We start from the raw sequence: 27,345 nt of genomic DNA on the forward strand, positions 1-27,345 counted from the left end.
GACTAAGTGCAAGTCCAGCATGTCCCTCACCTCTGGCTTAGGGTGGAGGTCCTTGTGGCGGGAGCAGTGGAGAGCAGCCACTTCTCGGTACAGCACCAGCAGCAGGTAGACCACCTGTCGAGCTCCGGGGCTCCTGCAGACCTGTGGGCGGGGTGTGGAGCGAGCATTCAGAAGCTCCACAGCACTACCTGGAGCAGCCTTCCCAAGGCCATGCACCAGGGCCTCCACACAGGCCTGGGGCTGTGCGTCCATGAGGCAAGCTCAGGTTAATCAGGCAGCCTTGCTGGAGGAACAGAAGTCAGCACCTGTTCTCCAACTACCTCACTGACCTTAGCAATGTTTCCTGAGAAGAGACAGGATTTTCCATTTTCTCTTCCCAGCACAAGGCCAGGATAAAGAGTTACTCAAAAAGGAAGCAAGACCTGAATAAGTTACAGGTGACAATCCTGGGGCTTGGTGGAGAGCACTTATGTCAAGCTCTATTTTTTTTAATGTGAGCACCACACAAAAAAATAAATAAGAAAATAAAGGTATTGTGTCCATCTACAACTAAAAATACTAAGAAAAAGACCAGAATCCTAAAACCCTGTATTAATATCAAAATAGACACATAAGCATATACATGGATTGTGAACCTACATAGCTATGGAATTGGCTAATAGTGCTGACATCTTTCACTCACAATAATCCTGTAGAAAATTATTTCTCAGCAAGGTCTTAAAGAGATAATGCACATAAACAAATAAAAAAGAAGTGGCTGATGGCCTTGGCAGGTGCAGCAAATGTATGAGCCCAGCTCAGTTGCTGCTGCACTACTGTTCCAGCCACTGGTTCCCCCATGCTGGCCAGTGCACCATGCAGGCCATGGGCATATGCCTCCTGGCATGCAGTGTGACTCTAGGGGCTGTTCAGAGCCCCTCTCTATCACACCTGCATCCTTGAACATAACCAGAGAAGATGGGGCACAAGGGTCCCCTGGCAGCAAGGGAAGCTGCATGCCATCCTACCGTCAGAGCAGCCTCAAGGCTGGGGGCCTTGCCCTTGAGCATGGCTTTGCCCACCGCGTCACGAAGTGCCTTGTACTCATCCCCATGCACCAGGTATCGGTCCATCTGGCCCGTGTGGTCCTTCTGCAGCCCAAGAGCAGGGGGTTAGTCACAGTGGAATGGGGTGGGATGTTCTGTAAGAACCCTTCTCCACAGGCAACCCAAGGCACGAGGCACCACTGGAGGCTAGAGGCAGCTGAGCTGGGTCACCCTGTGGGGCCTGCGCAGGACACTCCTGGGGTCTGTAGGAGCACGGCCTTCAGAGGGACGGAGAGCCCGGGAAGGAGGGAGGCTGACCCTGGAACTGCTTGCTTTCTGTATATATAGCACCATACCAAGCGAGGTGACAAAAACATGTCATCCTGAGTCCCACGTGGTCATGCTAAAAATGCCTAGAAGACTGGGACTGCAGCTCAGTGGCAAAGTGCTTGCCTAGCACGCGTGAGGCACTGGGTTTGATCCTCAGCACCTCATAAAAATTAACAAAAGAAAAATAATAAAGGCATTCCGTCCATCTACAACTACAACAGCAACAACAAAAAATGTCTGGAGTTTCAGTGCCATTTTGTGACCCCCAGGATAGTAAGAATTTACCAATTTCTGAGCACTAGGAGCTGAGAAGCCTGAAAGTCAAAATTATGGCAATTGTCTCTCAATTCTCACCGGCCTCTGCCTGGCAGAGGGCACAAGACACCGCCTCTAAGCTGAATCTCCTTATAATTTGCTGGAAGCAAATATTAAAAAATACTCATTCACTTTCTCTAATTCAATTAGAAGTGAAGCCTGGGTAAGCTGCAGGTGAATGAGAAACCAGAAACACTTGTAAGTGAGCACCCACACGTGTCCACGCCTGCCTTTGCCCTCCAGTACATGGCCTAAACCCACGTTGAAGCAGAGACCAAGGACCAGATAGATGCCTGCCAGTGCCCTCCTGTCGTGAGGACTGGGAGGTGGGGCAGGGTGGGGAGTGGGGCCCGAAGCTTGCCCACTCTGCCAGGGTCCTGCCCTCACCTGCTGTGCAGTGACTCCCTTGGGAAACACCCACTGGCACTGACGGCCCTGCCTGGAGAGGCTCTGCACAAACTCCATCCCACGCAGGCTCGCGAGCCTCCGGACCAGGTACACGCAGTGCCAGTCGTTCCCTGCCCGGGTGCAGAACTGCTCGACGTGCCGCAGGTAGCACTGCTGTTCCTCAGCCAGCTCTGAGAATGCAAGGACAGAACTGGTCAGTGACTAGGGACCAAGGGCCTGCTTCTAGGGAACTCAGTAAAACACACCCAGGAGAGGGGGACATGGTAAGGGTCAGCAAGACCCTAAGGAACTGTCCAACTTCTCTAGGCAGAGGCAACTTCTCCCAGGTAGGGAAGACCTGCCTGAGCCCTCCTGAAGCTCCAAGAGGAGGTCAGAAGCCCTGTCAAGACACAGGCGGGTCCTGGCCACCTCCTGCAGGTACTCGACAGACGCCGCAGTGGCAGGTCCTTGGCCTCGTCTCCCCGAGGAGCAGGTCTGGAGGAAACGGCCTTCCTCCCTCAGGCACTGGAGTTCACTCTGTGTGCAGTAAGCGCTGGTCTTCTCCTGAATTGAATCCTGAGGAACAAAGAACAAGAAAGAAAAGAATATTATGCTTTTTAATAGGCAAGTCTCTGACCTTCTGAAATTGCTGGGAGAATTAAAGGGAAGATAAAGACTGCCATTGTAGAGCGGAGTATAAATTTTTTGGATCACAGAAAACAAACGGAAAAAGCAAACCTGTAAAGAAAAAAAATGTACAATTTAAGATAAAAAGAATAAACCCACATGTGTTAATGATGTTTAGCAGAGTGGCTTTGTTTTATATTCCTGTAATTCTCGGAAGCCTAGTTTAACAGAAGTCAGCTGACTTCCTTCATCTGCTTCTGATGCCACATTGAGGCATATGAAGGAATAAAAATATGAAGAAAATAAAAAGGATTCATGATCTCACCAGCTGGGGACGACGCTAACCCTGTGGCATACTCATCCAGGCTGCAGTTCCTTCCGCTTTACACAAACGTGCGCACGACTTTCAATAGTTACGTACTGCTTAACAACAGGACACCTTCAAGAAACGCATCCTTAGGGGATTTCACCTCCGTGCAGACGTTGGACAGCTTTATAGGCTAGGTGGAGATCTCACTTACCACCAGAGAGTGGTGTATGACAGTGACAGAAATGTCACCAAACAGCTCGTGACGTGTGTGTAACATCTAAGGACAGAGCAATGTCTTTGAAACTTTTTTCTTTTTCCACGTGGGAAAGAAACATCTGTTAATTGCACTGAGTAAAGCTACATCCTGTCAGTTTTCAGAAACTCTGCCACTGAGTATACCACATGGTTCAGATGGTTTGCAGAAGCAGAGTAACGAAGCAGCGGCCGGCTTACCTCCAGGCAGTTGATGAAGAGCATGTACAGTTCGGTCTTGTCTTCAGTGATGAACGCCTTCTTCTCTAACAGGGACAAGTAGGCCTGGATGTAATCTTTCACTGCATCGAAGCTGTGGAAAGACCAATATTATTTCTGGTTATATCAGGATGGCAGAATCACCCTACACAAAAGAACATCTACTAACCAATCATCTGCCCATCTATTTTTCTCTGTGTGTATAAAGGTATAATACATACATATGGAAGTATATAGATTTAACAGCTTTTTATTAAAAATGTTATCAGAGTCTCAGGGGAATATGGAATTCCATATTGCAGACCAGCTGTTCTTAAAACTTATTGAGAACTGCAGACACTTTTTTGTTTATTTAGGTCAAATCTTTCAATGTTTATGGTACTAAAAATTAAAATTGAAGTTCCAAGAGTATTTATTAATTCATGTAAGACAAAAAGAATAAACCCTCATGTTCTTGGAAGCCTAGTTTAACAGAAGTCAGCTGACTTCTATCACCTGCTTCTGATGCTACATTGAGGCATATGAAGAAAATCTGGCCTTACAAACAATGTAGTTGGAAAAGGAGAAAATGTTTCACAGTCCTTGCATATATTGGGGGCTATTCTTTTTTGATACTGTACCAACCCTTGAAAAGTGATCATTTCTCAAAGCTGGTTGTGGGGCCTGAGACCACACCAGTTCTGTTTTCATTTTCAATTATGTGACATCCACACAGCCTACTCTGCTGTGGATTGTTCCCAGTGTTACAGAAGGAACCCAGGGCCTCCCTGGGGGCTAGTCAAAGCCGTACCACTGAGCGGCATGCCTAGCTGCTGGATCATTTTTGACACACATGATTCTGTGACATTAGGCATTGGTCATTTGGAAAAGCCTTGGTTTGCTGACCTATATTCATTAACCTCACTACAGATCTGTGGTCTGGTAGTCATTGGTTTAGGCAAAATGGCAAGGCCTGAGGGTAGCAGCCTCTCTAAACCGGAGACCTTTAGAAGTAGCATTCTTTGAGATGACCACTCTCCTCTGCTATGCAGCTGGAGTGTTTCTGGTCTATTTCCTGCTGCTACACAACATTAAAAATTGCAAACTTAATGGTCAAGATTAAGTGACTCCCATAAGTGAAACTGGGATTTTAAAAATTACATGTTCAAGGGCTGAGGCTGTATGTAGCTCAGTGGTAAAGTGCTTTCCTCGCATGTGTGAGGCACTGGGTTCAATCCTCAGCACCACATAAAAACAAATAAAGATACTGTGTGTCCATCTACAACTAAATAAACATTTTTAAAAACATTACATGTTCACAGTGGAGAAGTAAACCATGACTCTGGTTATAATTTCCTTCATGCAGAGAGGCCCACAATTCACCCATCACTGCTTTGGCAATGTCATCACAAATATCAGCATGTTGAAAAGGCAAATTACTGTCTCACTTTTTTAAAATATATTTTTAAATTGTAGATGGACACCATGCCTTTACTTTATTTATTAATTTTTATGCGGTGCTGAGGATCAAACCCAGTGCCTCACACATGCTAGATAATCATAGTCTGGGGTGGGCTGTGGAGCTAGGGTCAGAAACACCCCTCTGGATGCAGGGGTTCTGCATGCTTCACTACGCCGAGGATCCCTCCCCAGCACTCTGTCTTCTTGCTACCTACACGCCCTCGGCCATGGCCAAATCATATGCCCCCCGGGGACAGTGTCTACACACAACCAAGAGACCAGGTTTCCTTAAACTGAAGAAACTTCCCCAGAGCATGAGCTAGGACATGTGGCAGCCAAGGCCCTGGAGAAGCGCGTGCTCAGGGAGCTGCTCCCACCTGTACTTCAGGAGCAGCTTCAGCACCACGGAGCGAATGACGGGAGTCTTATCCACGGCATCGTCAAATGGTGAGAGAGACTTCGTGTGTTCCCGGTGTCCTTAGCCAGAAAGAAAAAGATGCTTTCGCTCATACCACGGCACCAACTGGAGAGGAACTGAATCTAGGTTTGAAGGAAGAAAGCGACTCACGCTGGGGAGCATCTCTCAAGAGCTCCTTCTGCACAAAGAGTAGAGACAGCAGCCCGTCAATCACGCTCTTCTGAGGAGGGGCATTGTCTTTGAAGCATACAGTAGAAACCAGGTCCACAAAGAAACTGTTGCACATCTGCCGGAACTGGGCGTGTTTCCCAATGGCCACCCTGAGGAAATGGCAGCAAACCCAGTCAGAAGGCTCAGAGAGCGTGTCCCCAAATCCCTGCATGCACAATGATTTGAGATTCAGACAACATCTCATTTTACACCATCAGATTCAAGTGTCCACTGCCTTTGATCAACTGCAGACAGCATCTACACATATCTCCTCCAAGAACAGCTCCACCGTTGAACCAGCCCAAGCAGGTCACAGAACCCCTCGGCTGGGAGGAAAGATGGGAAAACCACCACTGGCGGAGCAGGACCATGGTCTGAAGCGCACAGCGCCATAGCTCTCTTCCCTACCCCCAGAGGCTGGGCAGAGCGGGTGTGTGGCTTTGCAGTAGAGGCCTGGGCTCCACGCCGCACCGGCCACCCATGCGAAAAGGAGGACGGAGCAGCTGGTCTCTCTCAAGGGCTTCATTTCATATTGTCTGAATTTTGCTGTCTCAAATCTTGCTGGACATGTGATATCTTGGAGACAGGAATTCTCAGGCACCCAATGTCTAAGAAGTGCCCAAGTGAGAGCCTCACTTTAGACAGCTCTCCAAAGCCAGGCTTTTACCAGATGGAAGAAAAATTGAAGTTCTGAATATTATTTGAAAAAAAGGATGGAGAAAAGAGGAAGACTTTTAAAGAGATTGAGTGTTTTACCTGTGCTCTTGGGAAACTGTCACAGAGAACTTGTCAGGCAGGTCGGTTAAACAGTAGGGGCAAATCATCTGCCCAGGGACGAGCCAGCTCTTGATGCAAGGCAGGCAGTACACATGGTCACAGGGCAGACACACAGGGTCCTGAGCATCTCCCAGGCAGATGGGGCACGGCTGCACTCCAAACCTGGAATCCAAGCAGGCGATGGGCCCAGGCAGACGCTGGCCTGGAGCACCAGGGCCCCCCAGGGCCCCCCAGGGCCAGCGCTCCCTCCCCCTGGAGCCCAGACCCTCTCACCTGGCCAGGCACTTGCTGGCTTGCTCCTTGCACTCGCAGAGTGTGGTCATCACAGCCATAAAAGGCCTCTGGGTCTTGAGGTTGGAGTTCTCTTGAAGACACTGGAGAAGAAAGTCCTGGTGAGAGATGGCACCCAGCGAGGGGGAGCAGAGGTCCTCCAAGTCAGCTGTGCCCTGGGGCAGCCCAAGGCCTCAGGGTTCTTCCATGTCCCAGGCTGCCAACTCTTTGTGGCCTGCTGCTTTTTAAAAACAAGGACTAAATCACCAGGTCTCTTCTCCGCTCTTCCTTTCGGGACTACCCCCTTCCCTCATCTGGTGTTTTCAAACATTAAATAATATCGTCATGGCCTTGCAAACACACCATTAAGCTTTAAGAGACCTGGGCATTTTTTGAATGTTTACGTAGACCTTGATTGGTTGATTGGGTGATTGATTTAGAGACGGGGTCTGGCTGTGTTTTCCAAGCTGCTCTCAAACTCCTGGCCTCAAGCGGGGACTACAGCTGTGCACCACCATCCCTGGCTACAGCATGTTTTAAAGGAACGTCACATGGAGACCCAGTGTGGCTGCACGGCCGCCCTTCTGGTGAAGTTCCCTCCATTCCCAGGTAACCACACGCCTAAGCTTTTCCTCTGAGGGCACATGCACCTGTGTCATCACCCTGCCACTGTCTTGCATGTTCTCCTTTAGACCCAGAGTCCTGGGAGGCCCCACTGCAGGCTTGCTTCTGTGACTTCCTGGTCGGCTGCTCAGCTGCAGCTGACGGGTGTTAACTACTGTATGGCCGCCCCCACGACGCTTCCAGATTCCTGTCATGGGCATTCAGTGTGTGCTGGGGCTTCTCGACTCTGAACCGTGAGTGCTACACTAACAGTCTAGGTACATCTGCTTCAGTAAACACAGGAACTTGGGCTGGGGAGCACTTTCCTGGCATGCACGAGGCCCTGGGTTCCACCCTAGCACCACGAAATAAATCAAAGTGTCTCTAGGACACAGTTAGAAATGCACATCTCCAGCAGCAGTGCAGGGCAGTGATCTCATGATTCAACGGCTGTTTCTCAGTTTGTGCTCAGGCAGGATGTTAGTAAAGACGTTCCCACAGGAAGTTTCCACTGGGCATTCTTAAAGGGCAGTTCCTATTTCGACTTTGCATAGGGTATTTTTTAAAATCATAAATCATGCCAATAGTCTGTCCAGCTTTTGAAGTTATCATTTAGAGGTAACTTTTTAGCTTATATCACTGATGACATTTATAGATTTTTTTGAGCCATCCTTGAATTCCCAGGATTGATCACACTTGAAAATGATGTGTGTTTCATATCCTGATAAACTTGATTTGTTAAATAACAACCCAACTCAGCAGCAGGCAAAGGACATAAATACCAGAGACGTGCACGACAGTGATCTTCTTCCTGCTTTGGATAGAGCCCTTGCTGCTCTAAAGCAGGCTTATTTTTCTCTCCTCCCTCATCTTAAGGAGAACAGGATTCCTTTGAATGGCTCTTTAAAAACCCTCTGTTCCCATATCACTCCAGTCAGAATGGCAATTATCAAGAATATAAGTAATAAAAAAATGTAGGTGGGGACTGGGGTTGTGGCTTAGCGGTAGAGCACTCGCCTTGCATGTGTGAAGCACTGGGTTCCATCCTCAGCACCACATGAAAATAAATAAATTAAATAAAGGAATCATGTCCATCTACAACTAATAAAATAATATAAAAAAAAAATGTGGGTGAGGATGTGGGGATATACATTATGGAATATTACTCAGCCATAAAGAATGAAATTAAGGCATTTGCCAGTAAATGGATGGAAATGGAGCCTATCATGCTAAGTGAAATAAATCAATCCCCCAAACCAAAGGCTGAATGTTTTCTCTGATATGCTGATGCTGACTCACAATAGGTGGGCAGGGTGGGGGTCAGGTAGTGGAGGGGAATAGGAATAGGAAAGACAGTAGAATGAATCGCACATCACTTTCCTACATTTACATGTGAGTACACGGCCAGTGTAACTCCACATCGTGTTCAACCATATATGTCTGATAGGTCAGAATGCACTCTACTGTGACATACAACTACAAAGAATGACAGCAACAAAAAATAGGGGGGAGCCCTCTGTTCCCCCTGATCTGGGGAGTCACAGCTTCTGGGACACAAGTCGCTGTGTTTCTCCTTTGCCATTTATTGCAAAGCAATAAAATGTCTTTTTCCTGTTTCAAAAAATGTAAAAACAAAAACAAAAACCTCTCAAGTTCCATGGTCCATAAGCACACTCTGTGAAAGGTCTCCTGTGCTTTCCAGCTAGACAAGGGACTTAGTTCAGGGCGATGAAACATGAGCAGGAGCGTACGTGGGTCCTGGGTGCAGCTCAGGGGCCAGTGCCAGCCCGCATGTGTGAGGCCCTGGGTCCCAGCCCAGACGGCCATTCCCTTCTTTTGCTCCACAGGCTCTGCAACAGGAACAGCCTTTGAAGACCAGCGCTGGAAGGTGGTTGTTGAGGAGGACAGAGGGGCAAGCAAGAAGCAGTGTGGACACCTGACCCTGGGAGTGAGCAAGCCCTGGCCTGCACAGACCATCCTGCACAGGGCCTCGGACATTCTGGAAAAGTCGGGGTGCTCTGGCACTTGGCACCTATGCCAATCTCCTCGTAGAGCATTTGCCTGCATTCAAAGGCTGCAGACCTATCTGCAGTGGCCTTTCACAGACACCCTGACAGAGGGCACTAAGGAGGCCAATGGCCTTCTTCCCACAGGGGGTACTCATGAGACAGTCACAGGACCAAAGTCATGTTGTGCTGAGTGGCCGTTGTTGCTAGACAGAGAGATGGTGGCTTTCTCAGAGAGGCACTGGTTGTACCGTCATAGCTTTATCTGATAGTGGAAGCAGAGGCTCAGTGGTCTTCTGTTCCCATAGTCCCACTGATTGCTCCAAGGTCATCCTGGAGGTCGGTGGAGCCCACCCCTTTAGCCCTTGCAAAGCATCACAAGCAAGTCCCACACAAAATACTTGCATTCCCTATGCTGCTAGGTGAGAGCCTAGCACTGACCTGCATCCCACCAAGAAATGTGCCCAGTGCTCACCTTGTCCAGTGAGAAGACATACTTGGTCACCAGCTGGCACAGCTCAGGAATCTGCCTCTCAGTCCCCAGAAGCACGTGCTCCACAAAGAGTGCAAGGGGGAAAACCCGATTCCACTGGGTCCTATAAAAGAGGGTGTCACACACTCAGCTCTGACAGAGGACTCTGAGACAGGAGGAGGGGACGAGAGGAGGGCAGGTTCCAGGCAGCGCGGGAAGGTGAGCTGACAGGAGGGGTTACCCCCATCCCTGGCCTCAGCAGTGCTCCTAGCAAGCGGGACTTGGGGTCTCCCTCTGCTACCTCAGCACACACTGCCCTGGGCCGGCTCTCCGTCCCGGGCACAGGGAGTCCCTCTTGACACAGTCCAGCACGGGTCGAGATGCCCTCAGCCCTGAAGGCCTGCCCCTCTGCTGGCCCTGCCTGCCGTGTCCTTCCAGTGGCTCCCTGCCACCACTGTAGTTCTCAAGGTGCAGCTTAGCAACCTGCCAGCCTTTTTGGGCCCTGGGGCACCACGGCCTATCTGCACGTGGCTCTCCTGTCTCCAGTACCTATCGACAGGCTTCGTCAAGGCACAGTGAGTGCACAGAGCCCCCCTGTGTCAGAAGCATGTGCCCGCCCTGCTGCTAAGTGCGTCTCGACCTGGAGTCCATGGGTGAGCACAGGCCCAGCGGGCCAGGGACAGGTGGGCCCCAGGTCTCACCTGAGCTCCACAGCGACAGCTCTGGCCACGCTCCCGCTGCCTTGCAAGTACCCGTCGGAGCACACAAGCTCCAGCGGCATGGACAGCTTCCTCACCAGCTGCAGCCAGGCCTGGGCACTTGGCTTCAGAGTGTCTCCCGTCAGCATTTCAGCACAGGCCACAGCGGCCAACACATCCAGTGTCTGGGAAGAGGACAGCACTTGCGTGACCCTGTGGGACCCCCGCCCTCCACCCACACTCTTCTTTGCCTGTGGCTCCCATGCCCCTGAAGGGTCTCCCTTGCTCCTGGGGATGGGCCAGGGCCTGGGCCTCCCACAGGGCCGTCCTACCATTTCACTGCCAACGATGTCGTGCTTCTGTGCCGCTTCAGTGAGGCTCTGCAGAACCTGCGGGTGGGTGGTCACGATTCTGGAGAAGTTGTGCAGCCGCGTCCTGAAATGCTGATAGGCCAGGTGCACCCATGGCAAGCAGAACCCGTCCTCCGGCCTCCCTGAGGCTGCTCGCAGCTCACAGACACAGGACCACAGGGCCATCTGCAGAAACTGGGGTTTCGAAGGGTTTTAGTATGCATTTTTAAATTATAAAGAGATGTTTTCCTGTGGGAAATCAGAACTATTCAAAAAAAAGAAAAAATTACAAACCAGACTTCACATCTCCCAACTGCTTTTCAGTAGAGCCTCTGGCCACTTTCCTAGATACGCCTTAGAATCATCCACAGATCAGGATCTGAGGATTTTTCCACTCAAGATTAGACTACAAGAATTACTCTATCACTCCTTACTTGTGGAACACATCATTTTCAATGGTTGCAAAATAACCATTTTAAAATGGCCATACTTTAGTTTGTCCCTCCTTTGTTTATTTGGACACTTAAATCATTTCTAATTCTTCATGATCAGAAATAAAGCTGGAAGAGCCTTTCTGGAACACCTGCCCAGGCTCTGCTGGCTCTAGCAGGATGGCCTGCATGCAGCTGGGGACGAGGCGCTGTGACCACCTGCCACATAACCGCTGCTCAGCTCTTGCCCTGGAGGCCTCGCAGTTCCACCATTCCTTTAGCAAACTTGGTTTTGCCAAATGGGCAGGTACAAGTGGCATCTGAAGACTGTTTATGTTCTCTTGACTTTGGTGGGTGGGGGCTGAGCAGGTGAGCAAAGCTTTCCAGACCCCCACACGATTACACTCTGTGTAGCTGACTTGTAGCTTCTACCCGTTTTTAAAAATCAGGATATATTCTGCTGATTCCCAAGAAAACCCTGCTGACCTTCCGTGGCGCTGGCTGCAGTATGTTCTCCCACACCCGCCACCTCCTTTCAGTGTGTGTGACTATCAGGCAGCCGGGTGAATGTTCTCCAGAAACAGAAAAGTATCAATCATTCCACTGAATTTCACTTATTATACTCATCTTAGAGGTCAGTTACATTAATTATGTCAAGAGAAACTCAACAATTTAAAGAGGTGCTCCAGGAAAACTGGAGAGCTTCTCAAGGTGCTAGAAAGTTCCATTCCAGGAGGTGTTGGGGGGTGGCAAGGACTGGCCTTGTGGTCTGAGCAGCTCAGGGGACATTCGCAGCCTGGCCCCAGCCCTTGGAAGCCAAGTTCCTGTTTGTCCCTAGTCCATTCATGCAATTTCTACACTTGACCTTGATTGGACACCTACCTCCAGCTCCTCTTGGTTGGACACTCTCATGGTCAAGAGCAGGAAGTCCCTTGAGTAGCACTGAACCAGCTCTTGCTGCTGATCTTCAGGGAGTTGGGCAAGAAACATGCCCAGGGGAGTCTGCTGGAAAATTTCCACTAACTTCTCTGACTGTCCTGCAGGGAAGAAGCCAGAGTGGCTTGAGAGAAGCAAAGCCACAAGCTGAGAGAAGCTCGCTGCCAAGAAGGACCCACAGGCTAGTACAGCCCCCTGGGGCAGTGTGGAGACAAGGTCCTGTTAGCTGCTTTACAGGAATAGAGAATGGAGATGTACAGACGAGGGGACACGGAAAGGAAGGACACGCTACCCCAACAGGAAAGCACATCTGAGGTAGCCTGAGTTTTGTGCTACACGTCTGTCGGGTGCAATGGGCCCCAGGAATCCTGGGTTCCCAGGGCTTCAGGACTGAGTGGGCTGCTCTTCAGCGCTGGGGTCAGAGCCTGCACCACCCGAGAGGTCTGCCTCCAGCAGGTGGGGAGTCTGCACACTCTGGGGACCAGCAGGACCAGGCAGGGCGCTGCCTCTCAGCAGGAGACAGACTGCTTCCAGGGGACAGCGGGAGAATATGGAACCGGAAAAGCAAGTTCACTTCAAGTGTACTGACTGGTTCTCCAAGTAAATGTTGAAAAGATGACTTCACATGTGAAGCATGACTTCTCAAAAAAGTCATTTCCAAAAAAAGCACTGGCATTGGCTTTTCTGGAATGACTATTGCCAACCCTCACCCCCAGAATGTGACAGCAGAGCACACTGTCTAGCTCGTGTGACTCAGGAGGGAAGGAGGAGGACATGCCCCCTTTGTTGCCAGCTGCTGTTGAGAAAGCTTAAAGGGGAAGTTTCCCGGGTCTGAGCCTCAGGACAGGACAGTGAACTCGCAGCAGGTAGGAAGCTCCGGCAGCTGCTGGAACATGCTCCAGTTCACCAGACTGCCAGCCAGAGAGCCACCACATCACCTAAAGGCTCCTTCACAGTGGGACTTAAAGGCTTCAGCAGAAATTCCAAAATGAAAAAAAAAAAACATGAACTTTAGCCTATTCCGCACGCAAAGTATGAAAACTAAAAGTCCTGGAATTTACCAGATGCTAGCCACTGTCAGCCCGATGATGGCCAGGCAGCCTCTCTTGGGGACAGGCTGCTTTACAGGGCTTAATCAGGCCTGACTTGAGCAGGGCTCACCTTTTGTATCTGTGATATACTGGGCCTTGACCCAGAGCTCGTCCAGATAGTCTCTGATTCTCCAGCTGAAGGGGACACTGTTGCAAGCACCCTCGGGAAGGCTCATATGGTTCTGCACCACAATGGAGGACATCTCACTCTTGGATCTGCAGTGGGGTGAGGTGAACAAGAATTGGTTCCTGAGACGGTGCTCTGATCACCAGAGGACGTGTGACACAGTCCTCAAAAGGTGCTGTGGGGGGGCTAGTGTTGTGGCTCAGCGATAGAGTGCTCGCCTGGCACACGCAGGGCCCTGGTTTCAATCCTCAGCACCACATAAAAATAAATAAATAAAATAAGCGTAATGTATCCATCTACAAATAAAAAATAAATATAAAAAATATATTAAAAATAAATACCGTGGGCCAGAGTTGGCTCCATGGTAGAGTGCTTGCCTGGCACGTGCAAGGACCTGGGTTCCATTTCCCAGACCACCCAAAGCCAGTCAGGGACCCTGCTGTACAGGAATTGGAGACTGCCTCACAACCCGTGTTTACAGACAGAACGGAAGCAGGCCACATGGGCAGGGCCAGAAAGGGCCCAAGCCTCTAGCAGAACCAGGTTTCTGGGGCTGGCACCTGTGCCTCTCCTGCATCTTATTTGGCTACCTTCCAGAACTGGAGTCTTTGCAATCTGAACAGGAATCTGGGGGAGGCTCGACACAGAACTGGGAAGAACACAGGGGGACAGGAGCGCACTTAAGGACACACCCTCTCAAAAGGGCAGTGTCCCCGGTGCACAGAAACCTGGCTTTCTGCACTCTAACAGGTGCCCCGAGAGAAGGAACATGGAGAGAGGACACAGAATAAAGCTGCCAGGATGCCTGGCCTCTGAGCTGGGTCCAACAACGTTCTGCTTCCCCAAGCACTGGGAGCAGCTGAGGTGCTGCGTGGATTGTCACTCACCTTGTGTTATTCATCACAAGCGGAATATTCAGGAACTTAGTGTCACGGAAAATAAACATCCACATGTCTTGGACCCAGACTGGGGAGTGTGGTCTGATCAGAAGCTCAAGGTTGCCATCTCTGTCGATGAAAGAGATCATGCTGGCCAGCAGAGGGGTGACCATGCCTTGGACTCGCTTCCAAAGGGTGTGCCTGCAGCAGGGGCAGACAGAGGACAGGGGACAGCGGCTTAGCACAACAGCCAGTTCTGTGATCTTGATGTCTCCTTAAGTATAACAGATTCACAAATACAATTTTCTTAAGTTTAGAAGCAACACAAGAATGGAACTTAATTCTACATGTAGTAACAGTAACTAGTATTTTGAAAAAGTAGAATAAATATTTGCTGCTTTTTAATTCTTTTTAAATATTTTTTACTTGTCCACGGACCTTTATTTTATTCATTTATATGTGGTGCTGAAAATCAAGCCCAGTGCCTCACACATGCTAGGCAAGGGCTCTACCACTGAGCCTCAGCCTGAGCCACATGCTGCTTTTTTATACAGTGATTTTTCAGAACAAGCCATAGAGGTTCTATAAACAAATCAAATAATGACCAAATTCACTAAAAATAATAAATATTGCAAGAAGAAAAATCAGCTGTAGGTAAAATACAATGAAGATGAGGAGACCAAAGTAAATTTGATCTAGATAATGTTAAACAAGAAATCATGGTCATCTAGAATTCAGCCTTTGTTGTTGGTGTTTCTGTAACTAACCCTGAGTACTTTAGAGTGACTGTGGTTAATTGGTTGAATTAACTACATTTCACTTTCATATTAAATTGTGCTTTTACATAACAAAACTTCCACAATTTCTTGAGGTAAAGGACAAGAATTACAAATTGTGTTTCAAAAAAAAAAAAAAAATGAGGGCTTTTGTATGAAGAAAACATTTCTGAGTATACAATATCCAGTATTCTAGGAGGATCTAAAAACATCTACTGAGAGAACAAATATCCCATTATACAAGGACATCACCTAAGACCCCCAAAATGGAACATGCACTGAGGATGGTGGGTGAGGTGAAAGGGCCCGGGGCTGGGCACAGCTGAGCATCCTGGGAAGTGCTCAGAGTAATGCAGGCCCCTCAGAGGGCCTCCAGGAGACCGAACTCAAACAACTTGAATAGAATATTGAAAGCAACAGGCCACATCACATGGTGAACTAAAAACCAGGACTTGTGATGTAGAGGACCCCAAGGAGCCAGCTATGTAGCCCCAAGGGTACGTGACTTTAAGTCCCAGATACACAGTGCTGGTGAAGTGTCAGGACGTCTCATGGCCCTGCCAGCCCCAGGTCCAGCTGTTCCTGGACACTGCAGGTGACCACAGGAAAGAAGCCTGCCTTAGTGCTGTGGCGTCCACAGGGCAACAAAAACGGAGGCCAGCAAGGCCAGAGCCACAGCGGCAAAGGGGCGACGGGAACAGGGCTGGGACGTGTGCTAGGAAATGGAGACCGTCCATCGGGGAGGCGTAGGCTGTTCAGTGTCGGTCTCACAAACCCCTCTAGGAGGCCTAGCGGGAAAGGCGTCAGGAGCACAGGAGAGAAAACCCAACAGAGGCTCCCGCGGAGGGGAAGCCCGCACCCCAGGCCCTGGCTGCCCACACTCTGGGCCCTGGCTGCCCACACTCTGCCTGCTCCCACACTCCCACTGCGGCCATCTGGGGAGAGGGCCTGGAGACAGGGAGTCGGGGGAGAAGGGCAGACCTGGGGGACCATGGAGGACCTCAGTGGCCTGAGATATCTCTGCCAACAGGCGGGCTCAAGCACCATCTGAGATCCCATGCACGCTCCTGTCCCCACAGCACAGGGTCTTCCAAAGTCATCAAGTCTGAAGAAAAAGGTCCACAGCCAATAAATGACACTCCAGGGTCCTAATTTTGTTCTTTTGTTACTTCAAGAAGTAGGCTGGGAAGATAATTTCTGCTACTTCCCTGCACACCACCATTTCAATTTTAATAACTAAAGGCAAACTGGCTGCGGTCTATGGCATGCTGGCAAACATCCTGTGAGAACCTTTTTTTTGTTTTCTATTATGAAAAATATTAAGCAAACAAAAGCAGAAAAAGGAGGCCAACAACCCCCACGACCACCATCCATGACCACAACCAGGTGACCAACAATCCCCCATGACCACCATCCAGGGGACCAATACCCCTCAAGACTACCATCCAGGTTCGCTTTGGGCTCTTGAAGCAGAAATAAAGCTCTGCATGCTCAGATGTAGAGAAACGCCTGCTGCGCTCCCCCAGCTGGGAGGGCGGAGGTCCCCACGCCCAGGCCACCCTCCGCACCTGAAGGTGCCGGCCTCTTGGAGCGCATCCTGGTTCGCAGCCTCTCGCCCCACCCACTCCTTCAGACTGCAGAGCTGGTTCTCCTCTTGCTTCTTTAGAAGGACATAGAGGCGCTTCTTGGATATCCGCAAGAACGTGGCTGTGAAAAGGCAGAAGGGACAGAATTGGTTCCACACAGGGGCACCAAGTGGCAGGCTCTGTGGTGATGCTCGGTCCTCTGGGCAGGCCAACTCTAGAGCAGAAGCCAGGAGATGGCCTCGGATCCCCACTATGCCAGCTGCCAAGTCAGCTGCTGCCCACTGCTCAGGAAGGGCCTGCTGGAGCAGGGTGAGAAGCAGGGACCCAACTCGTACCACTGCACCTGCCGACTCCGTTCAAGAGGCTGAGGAGGACGGTGACTCTCCTCACGTTGCGCGGGCAGCTCTCCTGGTCCCGGAGCATGCCCACGGCACTTTGCACACAGCTCCGCAACAGTCGGGTGGTGTCCAGGACCTGTGCCTGCCAGGGAGACAGCATATCGTCTGCTGCTGCCATGGCCAGGGAGGGTGAAAGCCAAGCTACCCCTGAGAGGATGGCCTCATGTGAGTCTCCAAGGCGAGGCCGACCTACCGACCTCCCTGGGCTGGGACCCTTGTGTTGCCGGACCACCTGAGGACCACTGGCAAGGTGGTGGCAGATATCAGGGATTTCGTCAGAGGTTGAGGGAAGGGGCAGAGCTACCTAGGGGGCTTCATAAAGAAGGGAATGGCAGATCTTGTCCTGGTAAGTCCTGACAAGTGAAGAGAGGAGTCAGGGGTCAGCCTGACCCTAGAACAGCTGCACGGGCTCCCCCAGAACTCACATCACTGTCCCTCAGATCCGCAGCCTCACACCCCATCTCCTCAGGACCTTCCCTTTCCAATTCCTCTTCTGTCACCTCCCCTGATTTGCTGGTTTCTGCCTCCATCACCTCCTCCTGGTTGCCTTTCGCTGCAAGTGAAGGAAACACTATCAAGTTACCACTTGGAGAAGGAAGTGGGTGGGTGGTACCACATCTGTGCTTAGGCTGCGTCTCGCCAGCATTTCCCCTGTCCCAAGCTTCCATGGCGGCCCCAGATCCTCCAGATCACCACAAAATCCACTGGTCAGTTGGCCCACAGCCTGGGCTCAGAGCTGGCACATGATCCACAGCACACCAGCTGGTACACTGGGTGCGCTCGATGGCCCTCCCGTGGCCCTGGCAATCTGGACTGAGAGCCAGGCACATCCTGAGTTCCTGCAGAGGACAGGTGCTGAGACCAGAGATGACTCCAGCGTGGCAGCACTGACTCCGGCACCACAGAAGGCTGCTGAGCTCAGCTCCTTCCACCTGCCTCTCCCCACCTCCCCAGACTGCCACCTACAACTCACGCTCAGGGCTGCCTCCTGACATGAACAGCTGGCTGATGGTGAAACTCTGCAACTTGGTCACATCAGAGGCCATGACTGTGGACCTCCGGAGGTCATCGATGTGCACAGACCTCCACAGTCCTGTGAGGAACAAGGCCATGAAGTCTTCTCAAGTCTTTGCGGCTTTCTTCTTACCAGTTATAAGCAGGGACACACCTCTGTCCAGATTTTTAATCACACTACTTAGCCAGAGGGACAATCAGTATCTCAGAGTCTATGCTCCTGAACACACCAAAACCCACCAGACCACTACATCCACACCAGCATGCTCACCGTCAACATGATACTGAGACTGATTAAATGGTGTGCAAAGGCTGCATGGATCCAGTTTGTGGTTCTTTTTTTTGGGTACCAGGGATTGAACTCAGGGTCACTCAGCCACTGAGCCACATCCCCAGCCCTATTTTGTATTTTATTTAGAGACAGGGTCTCACTGAGTTGATTAGCACCTTGCTTTTATAAAGGCTGGTTTGGGACTCGCAATCCTCCTGCCTCAGCCTCCTGAGCTGCTGGGATTACAGGCGTGTGCCACTGCACCCAGCTCAGTTTGTGGTTCTTTATGTGCATCTTACTGTACTTATTGTATCATACTTAGAAAGGGCTACAAGGTCCTGACGGGTTGGCTTTCCCACCTATGAAATTGTAAGACGTATTTCTCTCTTTCAAGAATAACAGTTGTCTTATATAATCCAGCTGGTGACCATTCCACAGAAAAAGAGATGGGCTGATTTGAAGACAGTGTTTCCCCAGAGCAGGCGCAAGTGAAGAGCAGGAGCATGAGCCCATGCTGTGTGCTCCCGAGGTGGGCCAGGCCATGCTGACACAGCAGCAGATGCCAGGGCGAGGCTGTGGCGGGGGGCCCAGAGACAGCAGGGGTTGCTATCTAACCTGGATGTGGGCAGCCTGGGACCAGAGAAGCAGCTCAGACCTACTTAAAGACAGTCACTCGTATTTTGGCCCTACCTCCATGGAATCCCACGTAGGATGCTCCGCTCCCCATGCGGGACAGTTTTGTGATGAAATAGACGAAGACACAGCCCTGAGTTCCTTGCATTTTGTTGACTTCATTGATGGCAGAATACCTATTGAGAGAACAAAATCAAAACAAAGCAAGCCACTAAACAAAAGCCCAGTCGTGATGTGGCTGCTGAATGTCCCAGAAGCTGTTGGGGGTTTGGCCACATTCCACAATGCCAGGGGCCACACATCTCTGGGACAGGAGGAGGGTGGCTTCCTACTGGCAGGCTCACTTCCTCCCTCTCATTGCTGACCAGCACCCCCACGCAGCACTCCTCAGGGGCCACATGTGCCCGAGCAGGGGGCTTGCCCGTCTTGCCATTTTGAGAGAGTACCCTGTGGTCCTGTGTCCTTGCAACCCCCCTGTCGGATCAGGCTGGACCTTAACTTGTACTAGGGTCTCAGTGCTTTAAAAAGGCAGAAGTCACTCTTAAGTGACATAAGGTGACAGAACACAGCTAATTCTGAAAGCATCACATTTCCTCTATGGACACTATAAAAATGTAGATAAATATTAATTTATTTACATAGCCTTACTGCCCTTGAACTCGTATTAAGTTATTTTCTTTATATGCAGTGCTGGAGATCTGACCCAGGGCCTCAGGCATGCTGGGCAAGTGCTCTACCACCAAGCTGCACCCCACCCTGTCCTTCAGTTCAAAGTGTGCAATTCAAAACCAAAATGACCCAAACATGACTGCAAACACAGGCTTTGACGCATTCTTCTACCCACCAGAACATTCCACGAACATTCCATCATCCAGGGGTCTTTGGTCCATCCCTGGCCTTTCCCTTCATCCTTTCCTCTCTAGTGTCTCTGGCCCATGTCAGGGGCTGGGAGGGAGAGTCTTTCTTGTCTCCACACCACTTTTCAGGGAGGGCATTCTCTAAGAGGTCCTGGGTAGCTTTTGGCTTACAACGATTTTCTGAGAAAAATCCCAAGAACATACTTAGCTGACGCAACAAGCTGAGCACCGTGAGCGCCGTCGTCAAAATCCATCTGGACGATGAGGATTTTACATCTGGCCGTCTTCACTAAGCTGCTTCTGAAAGAAAAAGGGACCACCCAAGTGAGTCCTGGGTCCTAAAACACGGGAGCCACAGATCAAGGGCTGGGGCAGGAGGGCCGCAAGTTCCGGGCCAGCCTCAGCGGCTCAGCAAGATGGTGTCTCAAAATCTAACATGACGATAGTGAAGGGCTAGGGACGCAGCTCAGCGGTAGAGTGGCTGGGTTCGATCCCCAGCACTACAGGTGAAACAAAACAAAAACGTGGATCACACTACTCCACAAAGTGACGGGAAACTCAGGCCATGCAGAACCCAGCATCTGGGTGGGGCCCCCCTCCACAAGGTGAGGACGTAATCCACTGGCGAAGGAGAGGCCCAGGTGGACATGACTGTAGACAAGGCCATTTACAGCTGGGGCCAGAGGGTCATACCAGGGGACCGAGCAATGACCCTCTCAGAGTTCCTGACAAGTGGTTACCACGCCCTGGCACACAACACCGTGAACCCAGGACATAGGCCAAGGGTGATGGGCAGGCAGGGCACCTCACCGGACTTCCTTGAGGAACGAGTACTCAGTGTCAAACTGCTGCAGTGACAGGATCACGGGCTTCGGGGCCAAGCCCTTCACCTCCTCCCCTAGGGCCTCGCAGTCATGGCTCGTCAGCAGTCTGGAGAAGGTGGTGACCTGCAATGTGGGCACACAAGCCATCAGCTGAACTCAAGCAAGGGCACAGAGCACTGGGTCCGAACCCGAGGTCAGTGGGCATTCGAACAGAAAGAAGCCCGACCCAGAGCAGCTTTTACATGCAATGGTGGCTGAGGCGAGGATCTCCAGGATCAGCAGAGAGAAGACTTGCCCTGCCCCAAAGATGCCTCGGTCTCCTTCTAAGATGCCAACGTCTCTCTCCCTGCTTGGGTCCCCAGCTAAAAGCCTCCTGATCCTTTAGGGCTCAGCTAAAAACTCCACCAACTCTTCCTCCCTTGGTACTTTGCAGTTCTCTGCCATGGACCACACTCTACAGTGCAAACCCAGCTGTTCCCAGCACACGGGACCTCAGCTCTCCAGACCCCTTCTTTTTCTTTTCTTTTTTTTTTTCAGTACCAGGGTATGAACACAGGAGAGCTTAACCACTAAGCCACATCCCCAGTCCTTTTTTATATTTTATACAGAGACAGGATCTCACCAAGTTCGAGGGCCTTGCTAAATTGCTGAGGCTGGCTTTGGACTCTCGATGCTCCTGCCTCAGCCTCCCAAGCCTCTGGGATTATCAGTGTGGCCTTCATCCCCGACTTCAGATCCCTTCTCTGGGCCTGTCCTCAATGACCAGCTTCCAATTCTCACATTCGACCACAGCAGACACACAAACTATGCCAAACAGATGCCACTACTGGCTCCTAAACCTGTTGCTCCTTCCTGAATTCTCCATGACAATTGCACAAAGCTGCAGTGAGCTCAGGAAGACTGTCCTCCACCTCTGTACCCTCCATGGAGTTGGTGACTACCTCGGCCACACTGCCTGCTAACCGTTTGCAGTTTACACCAGCCGTCTCTTGACAGGTCTATCCTCTCAATGTCAGTCTCTTGCTCCACTGTCTTGCCATCGCCCAAGCAAGGGGCATATCTACGTACACCTTCCTCCACACTCCTGCGTCGGCAGGACCAAGGTCAAGGCTGCTGACAGGCCCTCCATGCATCTCTCCACCTATCTGATCCCCAGGACCCAGCACTCACAGCCTGAACTTCACACTCGGTCAGTGGTCCCCTCCTCGTCTCCTGCACAGGTGCTGATTCAGACTCAGTGTCTGTGCTCCACGGAGCCCTCTGCCTCTGACGCCTGCCAGCCAGCCCTCACAGCCAACCCAAGAGGCCTCTCTGAACTGCCTGTGATCCGTACCCTCACCTGGCTACACAACATTGACCTATGACACTCAGGGCATCTGTTGGAAGGCATCCTCGTCCGTTACTCTAACAAGGTCCAAGGATGAGAAGCAGGCCAATCGACTGACACCCCGGGAGGGCCGGCAAGTGAAGTGTACACGGAACCCGGGGCTGCTCTCAGAGCAGAGCGCTGCTCACCCACAGGCAAGGGAAGCCTAACTGAGCTTATCCTCTGCGACTGACACAGAGGAGACACTCCCGCCTCTCCTACCATGCACTGACTCAATGGATTTGAGACGTCCTGGCCCCAGATCAGGACTCTTGGATGAAAGAGGACGGGGGAAGCTATGGGGACAGTCACCTCTGTGAAGATGGCATGGCGCTCCAGGTCTGCGGTGCGAAGGTGGGCCTGGAGGAAATCAGCAAAGGAGTGGTGCTGCTGCTTGTACCAGTATTCCTGCGACAGCGACTGTGCAGCAAATGAGCCCAGCGCAGAGGTGCTCAGCCGCACCATGGCATCCGGCGTGGCACAGTCCAGCAGGATCAGCTTGGCCTCCTCGAACACCCTGTGGTACAGCTCCTCTGACGGGTCCCCAGGGCCCTGCCTCTCCACAGCCTGCAGCACCACGGAGGCACAGGCGTCGGAGTGGTAGCCGATGAAGACATCAGCAGGGCTGTACTTGTGCCCAGGCATGAACTGATGATGGTCCTTTACATTAGCAAACTGCTCTGCCCACTGCGTGAGCTCCTGCACGATGCTCTTCTGCCACCCCTGCAGCACCGAGCTGAGGTCCAGGTAGTGCTTCTCCAGCCGGTTAATAAGGGGCACGGGGAACTGCTCGTACACCACATTTTTCTCCTCAATGACAATCAGGCGAAAGTCGGGGTGGACCCGACACTTGACGCGATGGGTGCCGAGCCCGAGGTCCACATACTTCTGGCCCCCGAGGTAGACGTAGTACTGGTTGAGTGCATCGTATAGGCTCTCGTAGAGGTGGTGCAGGTTCAGCAGCACCACCATCTTGCCCGTCTCCATGCAGATCTTCACCCGGTTGATGTTTCTGCAGATCTGGGTGTACTCCTGGTCCCGGGGAAAACTGGAACCAAAGATGATCTCAGGCTGCTGGTCGTCACTGAAGAATGACTGCTGCAGGATCTGCAGGGCCACGTAGTTTTTGGTCAGCACCAGCAAGTAGCGGGACTCAGCATCTTCCAGTTCTCCAAGTGCCCCCCTTTGCAAGCCCCAACAAATGTTCTGCTTAATGAGCTCCAGGGTGCTGACCTCTCCCATGCACCTGGCCGCAGGTAAGCTGGCCGTAAAGATGTCCAAAGCGGGGATGTCATCTTTGCCACTGAAGTTCCGAAGGACCGCCTGCGCAATCTCCTGTGGGGAAGGCTTCCTGTTAGATGCTCTGGCGGTGGCAAAGACCATCTTGATGAGGCTGTAGTAGTCGCGAAGCCCGAAGAATTCCTTGTCCTGCCTCTGGCACACCATCTCATAGGCTTTGGCCAAGGGAGCGAAGTACCCTTGGACCCTGTCCTGCACCAGGCTGTCTGAAGAGCAGATCCCTCTGGCACTTTCTATGAGCTCCTTCTCACTGGGGCTGCCGCGGGACACAAAGATGCCCCGGTTCATCTTGGCAGGGTCGAGGGCCCAGTTGGAAATACCTATGAAGCCGACTTTTTTGTGGGGGGCCGGATCGTCTTCAATGCACCCGTCTTCCAGCAGGGGGTGCAGAGTCTTCAGAGGCATTTTGGGGGAATCTTCCGCTAAGCCAACCTCATCCAGCACCACCACAGACACGTACTGCTGCAGGTCTTTCCCCTGCTGGAAGCGAGCGCACTGCTTGAAGGTGTTGATGATGCCCTGTGGGGTGGAGTGGGGGCTACACTGGAAGGACACCAGGTGGACCTGCTTCAGGCTGCGGAAGAGAGCGGAGTGCGCGGCCTGCCCCTGCATGGCATCTGCCACGATGGTCTTGGCGAGAGATTTGGAGCTGCCAGGCTTCCCCACCAGGAAGAGGGGGATCTTCAGCTCAATGCAGACGACCATCATGAAGACGTTCTCCTTCAGAGCCAAGTTCCTGGCTATGGTTTTCCTTAGAGGCACCCCACTCAGGAAAAGATCCTGTGTGTGCGTGATCTCATCCAGGATGACCCGGCTGTTGTCATATGGTTCTGGAAAGGACCTGCAAATGGTTCTGCGGTAGGACTCCTTGTCCTCTAGGGAGGCGTGGTAACAGACCCCCACTGCCAGCACCAGGGACCAGAGGACGGGGTCTCTCCTGAAGTTATTTTTACTGACACGGGACTCGCAGAGAAAGGTGTTCAACTTCTCCAAGAGCATCTCGCTGCGGCCATGAAACCACGTGAACACCTTCACACAGCGCTCCACATCCCGGAGGCTGACGAAACTGCACTCACTTTTAGTGTTCCTCATGAACCTCTGAGAGGCAGAGAGCACTTCCGTGATCACACGAGTCTCGTCCTCGCTGATCCTGACATGGTCCACCAGTCTCTGCACAATCTGCTGGATGTAGAGCTTTTCTGAAGTGTCATTCAGCTGCCCAAAGTCCCACACCAGAGGAATCAGACTCGGGGGCAGGGCGTGGACCCGGTACACCAGCTGCCTGAGGGGAATGGAGCCCAGCCTGTCTGCCGTCTCCTCTGCACTGACCCTGTACCCCAAACCAGCCAACTCCAAACGGCAGATGGTCTCCCGGGAGTGCTTCCTGTAAGGGTTGCAGGCAGCTATGATGTGCAGGCCTGAGTCCTCCTCCAGGGGCTGGCCATCCACAGTCCGGTCACACAAGACTTCCTTGATACAGCTTATGGCTTCTGTTGTGTTGGCTTCATCAAAGAACAAGATGGTGTCCAACTGGTGTTGGTCCTTATTGGAAAAGGCAGTATCCTCAGCTTCCCAGACTTTGGAGTGGATCATGGCTGCAGTTGTTCCCCCATGGACCTTGACCAGCTTCATGGTCTCAGCCTGGGCACCACAACGCCGCAGATCACTAAGGAATTTAATGAGCCTGGTTTTCCCACAGCCGGTTTCTCCCATGATGATAACTGGGATCCCACAGCGGAACCGCATCTCAATGGCCAGAATCTTGAGCATGTTGTCTGTTGTAAGCTCATATGTTTCATCAGGGTCCAGGGCCCATGGGATTCCCAGGGCCAGGCAGAGTCTCATGAGTTTCTCATGTCTGGGCAGGTTATCAAAGTCAACATTAAAGGGCACCCTCTGCAGCGACAGCCCTCTGTACAGTTCTGCTGTCATGACATCTTTCTTGATTATCTTGCCGTTGAGATGGTTGATGGCATCAACACTACCCTTGTTATTGGGCCGGAGATGGAAGCCTATGAATGTCATTGTCACACGGTCGCCATTGAAGAACACATATGGGTGCGGCTCTGACTCCCACCTCCTTCGGAGTGTAAAGGGGGCGAGCTCTTCTTCATCAACCCCATCCATGGTGACCGTGTGCTTCCCTGGGCTCTGGTCAGAGGTGTGAAGTGTTGGAGTCGCAAAGTCTCTTGCCATGAAGATCATGAAGGTGACCACGAAGTTCTTGAAGCCCCTCAGTGTGTCTCCCGTGAAATCTGGATTGCAGAACACAGAGGCCTCACAGTCCTTCAGCTGACAGTTGAGGAACCGAGCAAAGTTCCGGAGCTCTGACCAGGAGGGGTTGATGACCCCACAGTAGATGAGGAGGTGCTGGATGCACTCCCCCGGGGTGCCTTCAACAGACCCTTCTTGGTACTGAAATGTGTCTAGGTTTTGGTTCCGATGGAATCGTTTTAAGTATTGGAAAGGTCTTTGGAAAGTGGCACTGCGGAACTCGGTCCTGTCCATTCCAGGCTCCAGGAAGCTCTTCTCAGGGCTCAGCTCCATGTCTATCACTTCTTTGGGAGGTCTGCAGGTGACTTTGGGGAAGATGTCAAGAAAACTGAACTTGGGGGCATGTGGATTCTGCAAAGAAGAGACAAAGAAGTGAGAAGGTGATTTCCTGGAAGACGCCCCAGTTAACCCTCCACGCTCTACCCCGGAAGGGCCTCTAGGAGAACCCTCACTTGGCAGCACGTGGCCTTCAGCAGGCTCTTGTTCACAGAGGCTGGCATCTGCACCTTAGGGCATCACAGAAGCCCAACCACAGCAGCTGCGTTATTAACCAGGAAGCCTTCCAACCTAGCCTCCTGTGGCTCCATGTCTCACCAACCACAAACAGCCACGTGACCACAGAACTCCCTCCTGACAGCTAATGGGGTCCCATGCATGAAGTCTCCCTGCCATCTTCACTGGCAGTGAAGGAGATGGTGGCTGTCCATGGAGGAAATTCTGCACTCAGCACAGCTGGGACTCCACCCTATAATGATCTGACGGATACAGAAAAATCCAAGATGCTGCCAATCAACGAGAGCATTCTCAATCCAGTGAGCTTTGAGACCTATCTCCAAGCATGTATTCCCGACACTTTGCTCACTGCTTTCCTAAGGCAAGAGTGGGAAACAACTACGACGTGTCACCAGGCCACAGGACACAGATTTGAAGGTGTGCTGTGACCACCTGCCAATACCCCATGTACATACCAGCTTTAAAGAGCGCTTTAGTAGTCCTGAATTTCCTTCTGAAATTTCAACGATATATAAATGGCGTGGGTTCCGAAGCCACATTTTCCCACTTACATCCATCAGGTATTGTAAAATGAGGAGTTTGAAAAGAAAGACCCAAGTTCCGGTCTGTACCTAGAAACAGAGGAGCACAGGTTTGTAAAGACATAATTGATAACCACTTCTCCCAAGCCCCTGGACCCTCTGTCTTGTTCCTTGAGAGATGGGTACTGACCATGGGCAGGCGTAGAAGGGAAGGACTCTTCAGACAGGGAGAAACAGGTGGGCCCTGGGAATCACATCTGACATGGCCATCCAGTTGCCACATAGCACTTACCGAAGCAGTCACATCCAAGTGGAACAGCATGGGTGTTTTCTGGTACTGAGCATCCAAAAAAGGCAGGAGGGAGCCCAGAACACAGCTCTCATCCACCTGAGCCTCTGTCAACCGAATTATCTTTAAAGGCACCTTTTTACTGTTTAACTTCCTTTTCAGTTTTTCATGTAGTCTCCTCACATAGAGAGATTTCCCTGTAATGTTAAAATAAGGGAATGAGATCCCAAGGCGTTGGACCAAGAGAAACAGGATCCAGGGACTAGAAGTTACTTCTCAGCAGTGGCACACGCCTTCGGAGGCTGAGGCAGGAGGACCGTAAGTTAAAGGCCAGCCTCAGCAACTCAGTGAGGCCCTGAGCAACTTAGCAAGATCTTGTCTCTAAATAAAAAAGGCTGGGAATGTGCCTCAGAGATAGGGAACCCCTGGGGTAAATCCCCAATTTAAAAAAAAAAAAAAGTTCTTCGTGTAAAATTCATAAGTGACACCATGGAACACCAGATCGGAGCACAGTCCACCACGAAGCCAGAGTCCCCGCCGCACCGGCAGCCA

The 27,345-nt window shown here is 51.4% G+C and overlaps 1 protein-coding gene across 1 annotated transcript in view; it reads right to left on the reverse strand.

The window, feature by feature from the left end:
- Rnf213 (ring finger protein 213) overlaps window positions 1-27,345 on the reverse strand; it is a 92,629-nt gene that overhangs the window by 17,707 nt on the left and 47,577 nt on the right. Inside the window, exons 26-50 of the mRNA XM_076870715.2 lie at window positions 26,797-26,990; window positions 26,439-26,594; window positions 22,210-25,821; window positions 20,518-20,654; window positions 19,912-20,007; window positions 18,908-19,026; window positions 17,906-18,025; window positions 17,358-17,485; window positions 16,870-17,014; window positions 16,517-16,655; window positions 14,182-14,373; window positions 13,238-13,383; window positions 12,023-12,177; window positions 10,692-10,904; window positions 10,363-10,544; window positions 9,665-9,785; window positions 6,584-6,684; window positions 6,290-6,472; window positions 5,474-5,643; window positions 5,283-5,382; window positions 3,448-3,559; window positions 2,420-2,633; window positions 2,058-2,248; window positions 1,008-1,130; window positions 31-141 (exon numbers count right to left, since the gene is read on the reverse strand). Coding sequence (XP_076726830.2) covers window positions 31-141; window positions 1,008-1,130; window positions 2,058-2,248; window positions 2,420-2,633; window positions 3,448-3,559; window positions 5,283-5,382; window positions 5,474-5,643; window positions 6,290-6,472; window positions 6,584-6,684; window positions 9,665-9,785; window positions 10,363-10,544; window positions 10,692-10,904; window positions 12,023-12,177; window positions 13,238-13,383; window positions 14,182-14,373; window positions 16,517-16,655; window positions 16,870-17,014; window positions 17,358-17,485; window positions 17,906-18,025; window positions 18,908-19,026; window positions 19,912-20,007; window positions 20,518-20,654; window positions 22,210-25,821; window positions 26,439-26,594; window positions 26,797-26,990 — 7,160 coding nt within the window. The remainder of the gene's footprint in view (window positions 1-30; window positions 142-1,007; window positions 1,131-2,057; window positions 2,249-2,419; window positions 2,634-3,447; window positions 3,560-5,282; window positions 5,383-5,473; window positions 5,644-6,289; window positions 6,473-6,583; window positions 6,685-9,664; window positions 9,786-10,362; window positions 10,545-10,691; window positions 10,905-12,022; window positions 12,178-13,237; window positions 13,384-14,181; window positions 14,374-16,516; window positions 16,656-16,869; window positions 17,015-17,357; window positions 17,486-17,905; window positions 18,026-18,907; window positions 19,027-19,911; window positions 20,008-20,517; window positions 20,655-22,209; window positions 25,822-26,438; window positions 26,595-26,796; window positions 26,991-27,345) is intronic.

The sequence above is a fragment of the Callospermophilus lateralis genome, chromosome 11 (genome assembly GCF_048772815.1).
Source record: "Callospermophilus lateralis isolate mCalLat2 chromosome 11, mCalLat2.hap1, whole genome shotgun sequence".
Taxonomy (NCBI): domain Eukaryota; kingdom Metazoa; phylum Chordata; class Mammalia; order Rodentia; family Sciuridae; genus Callospermophilus; species Callospermophilus lateralis.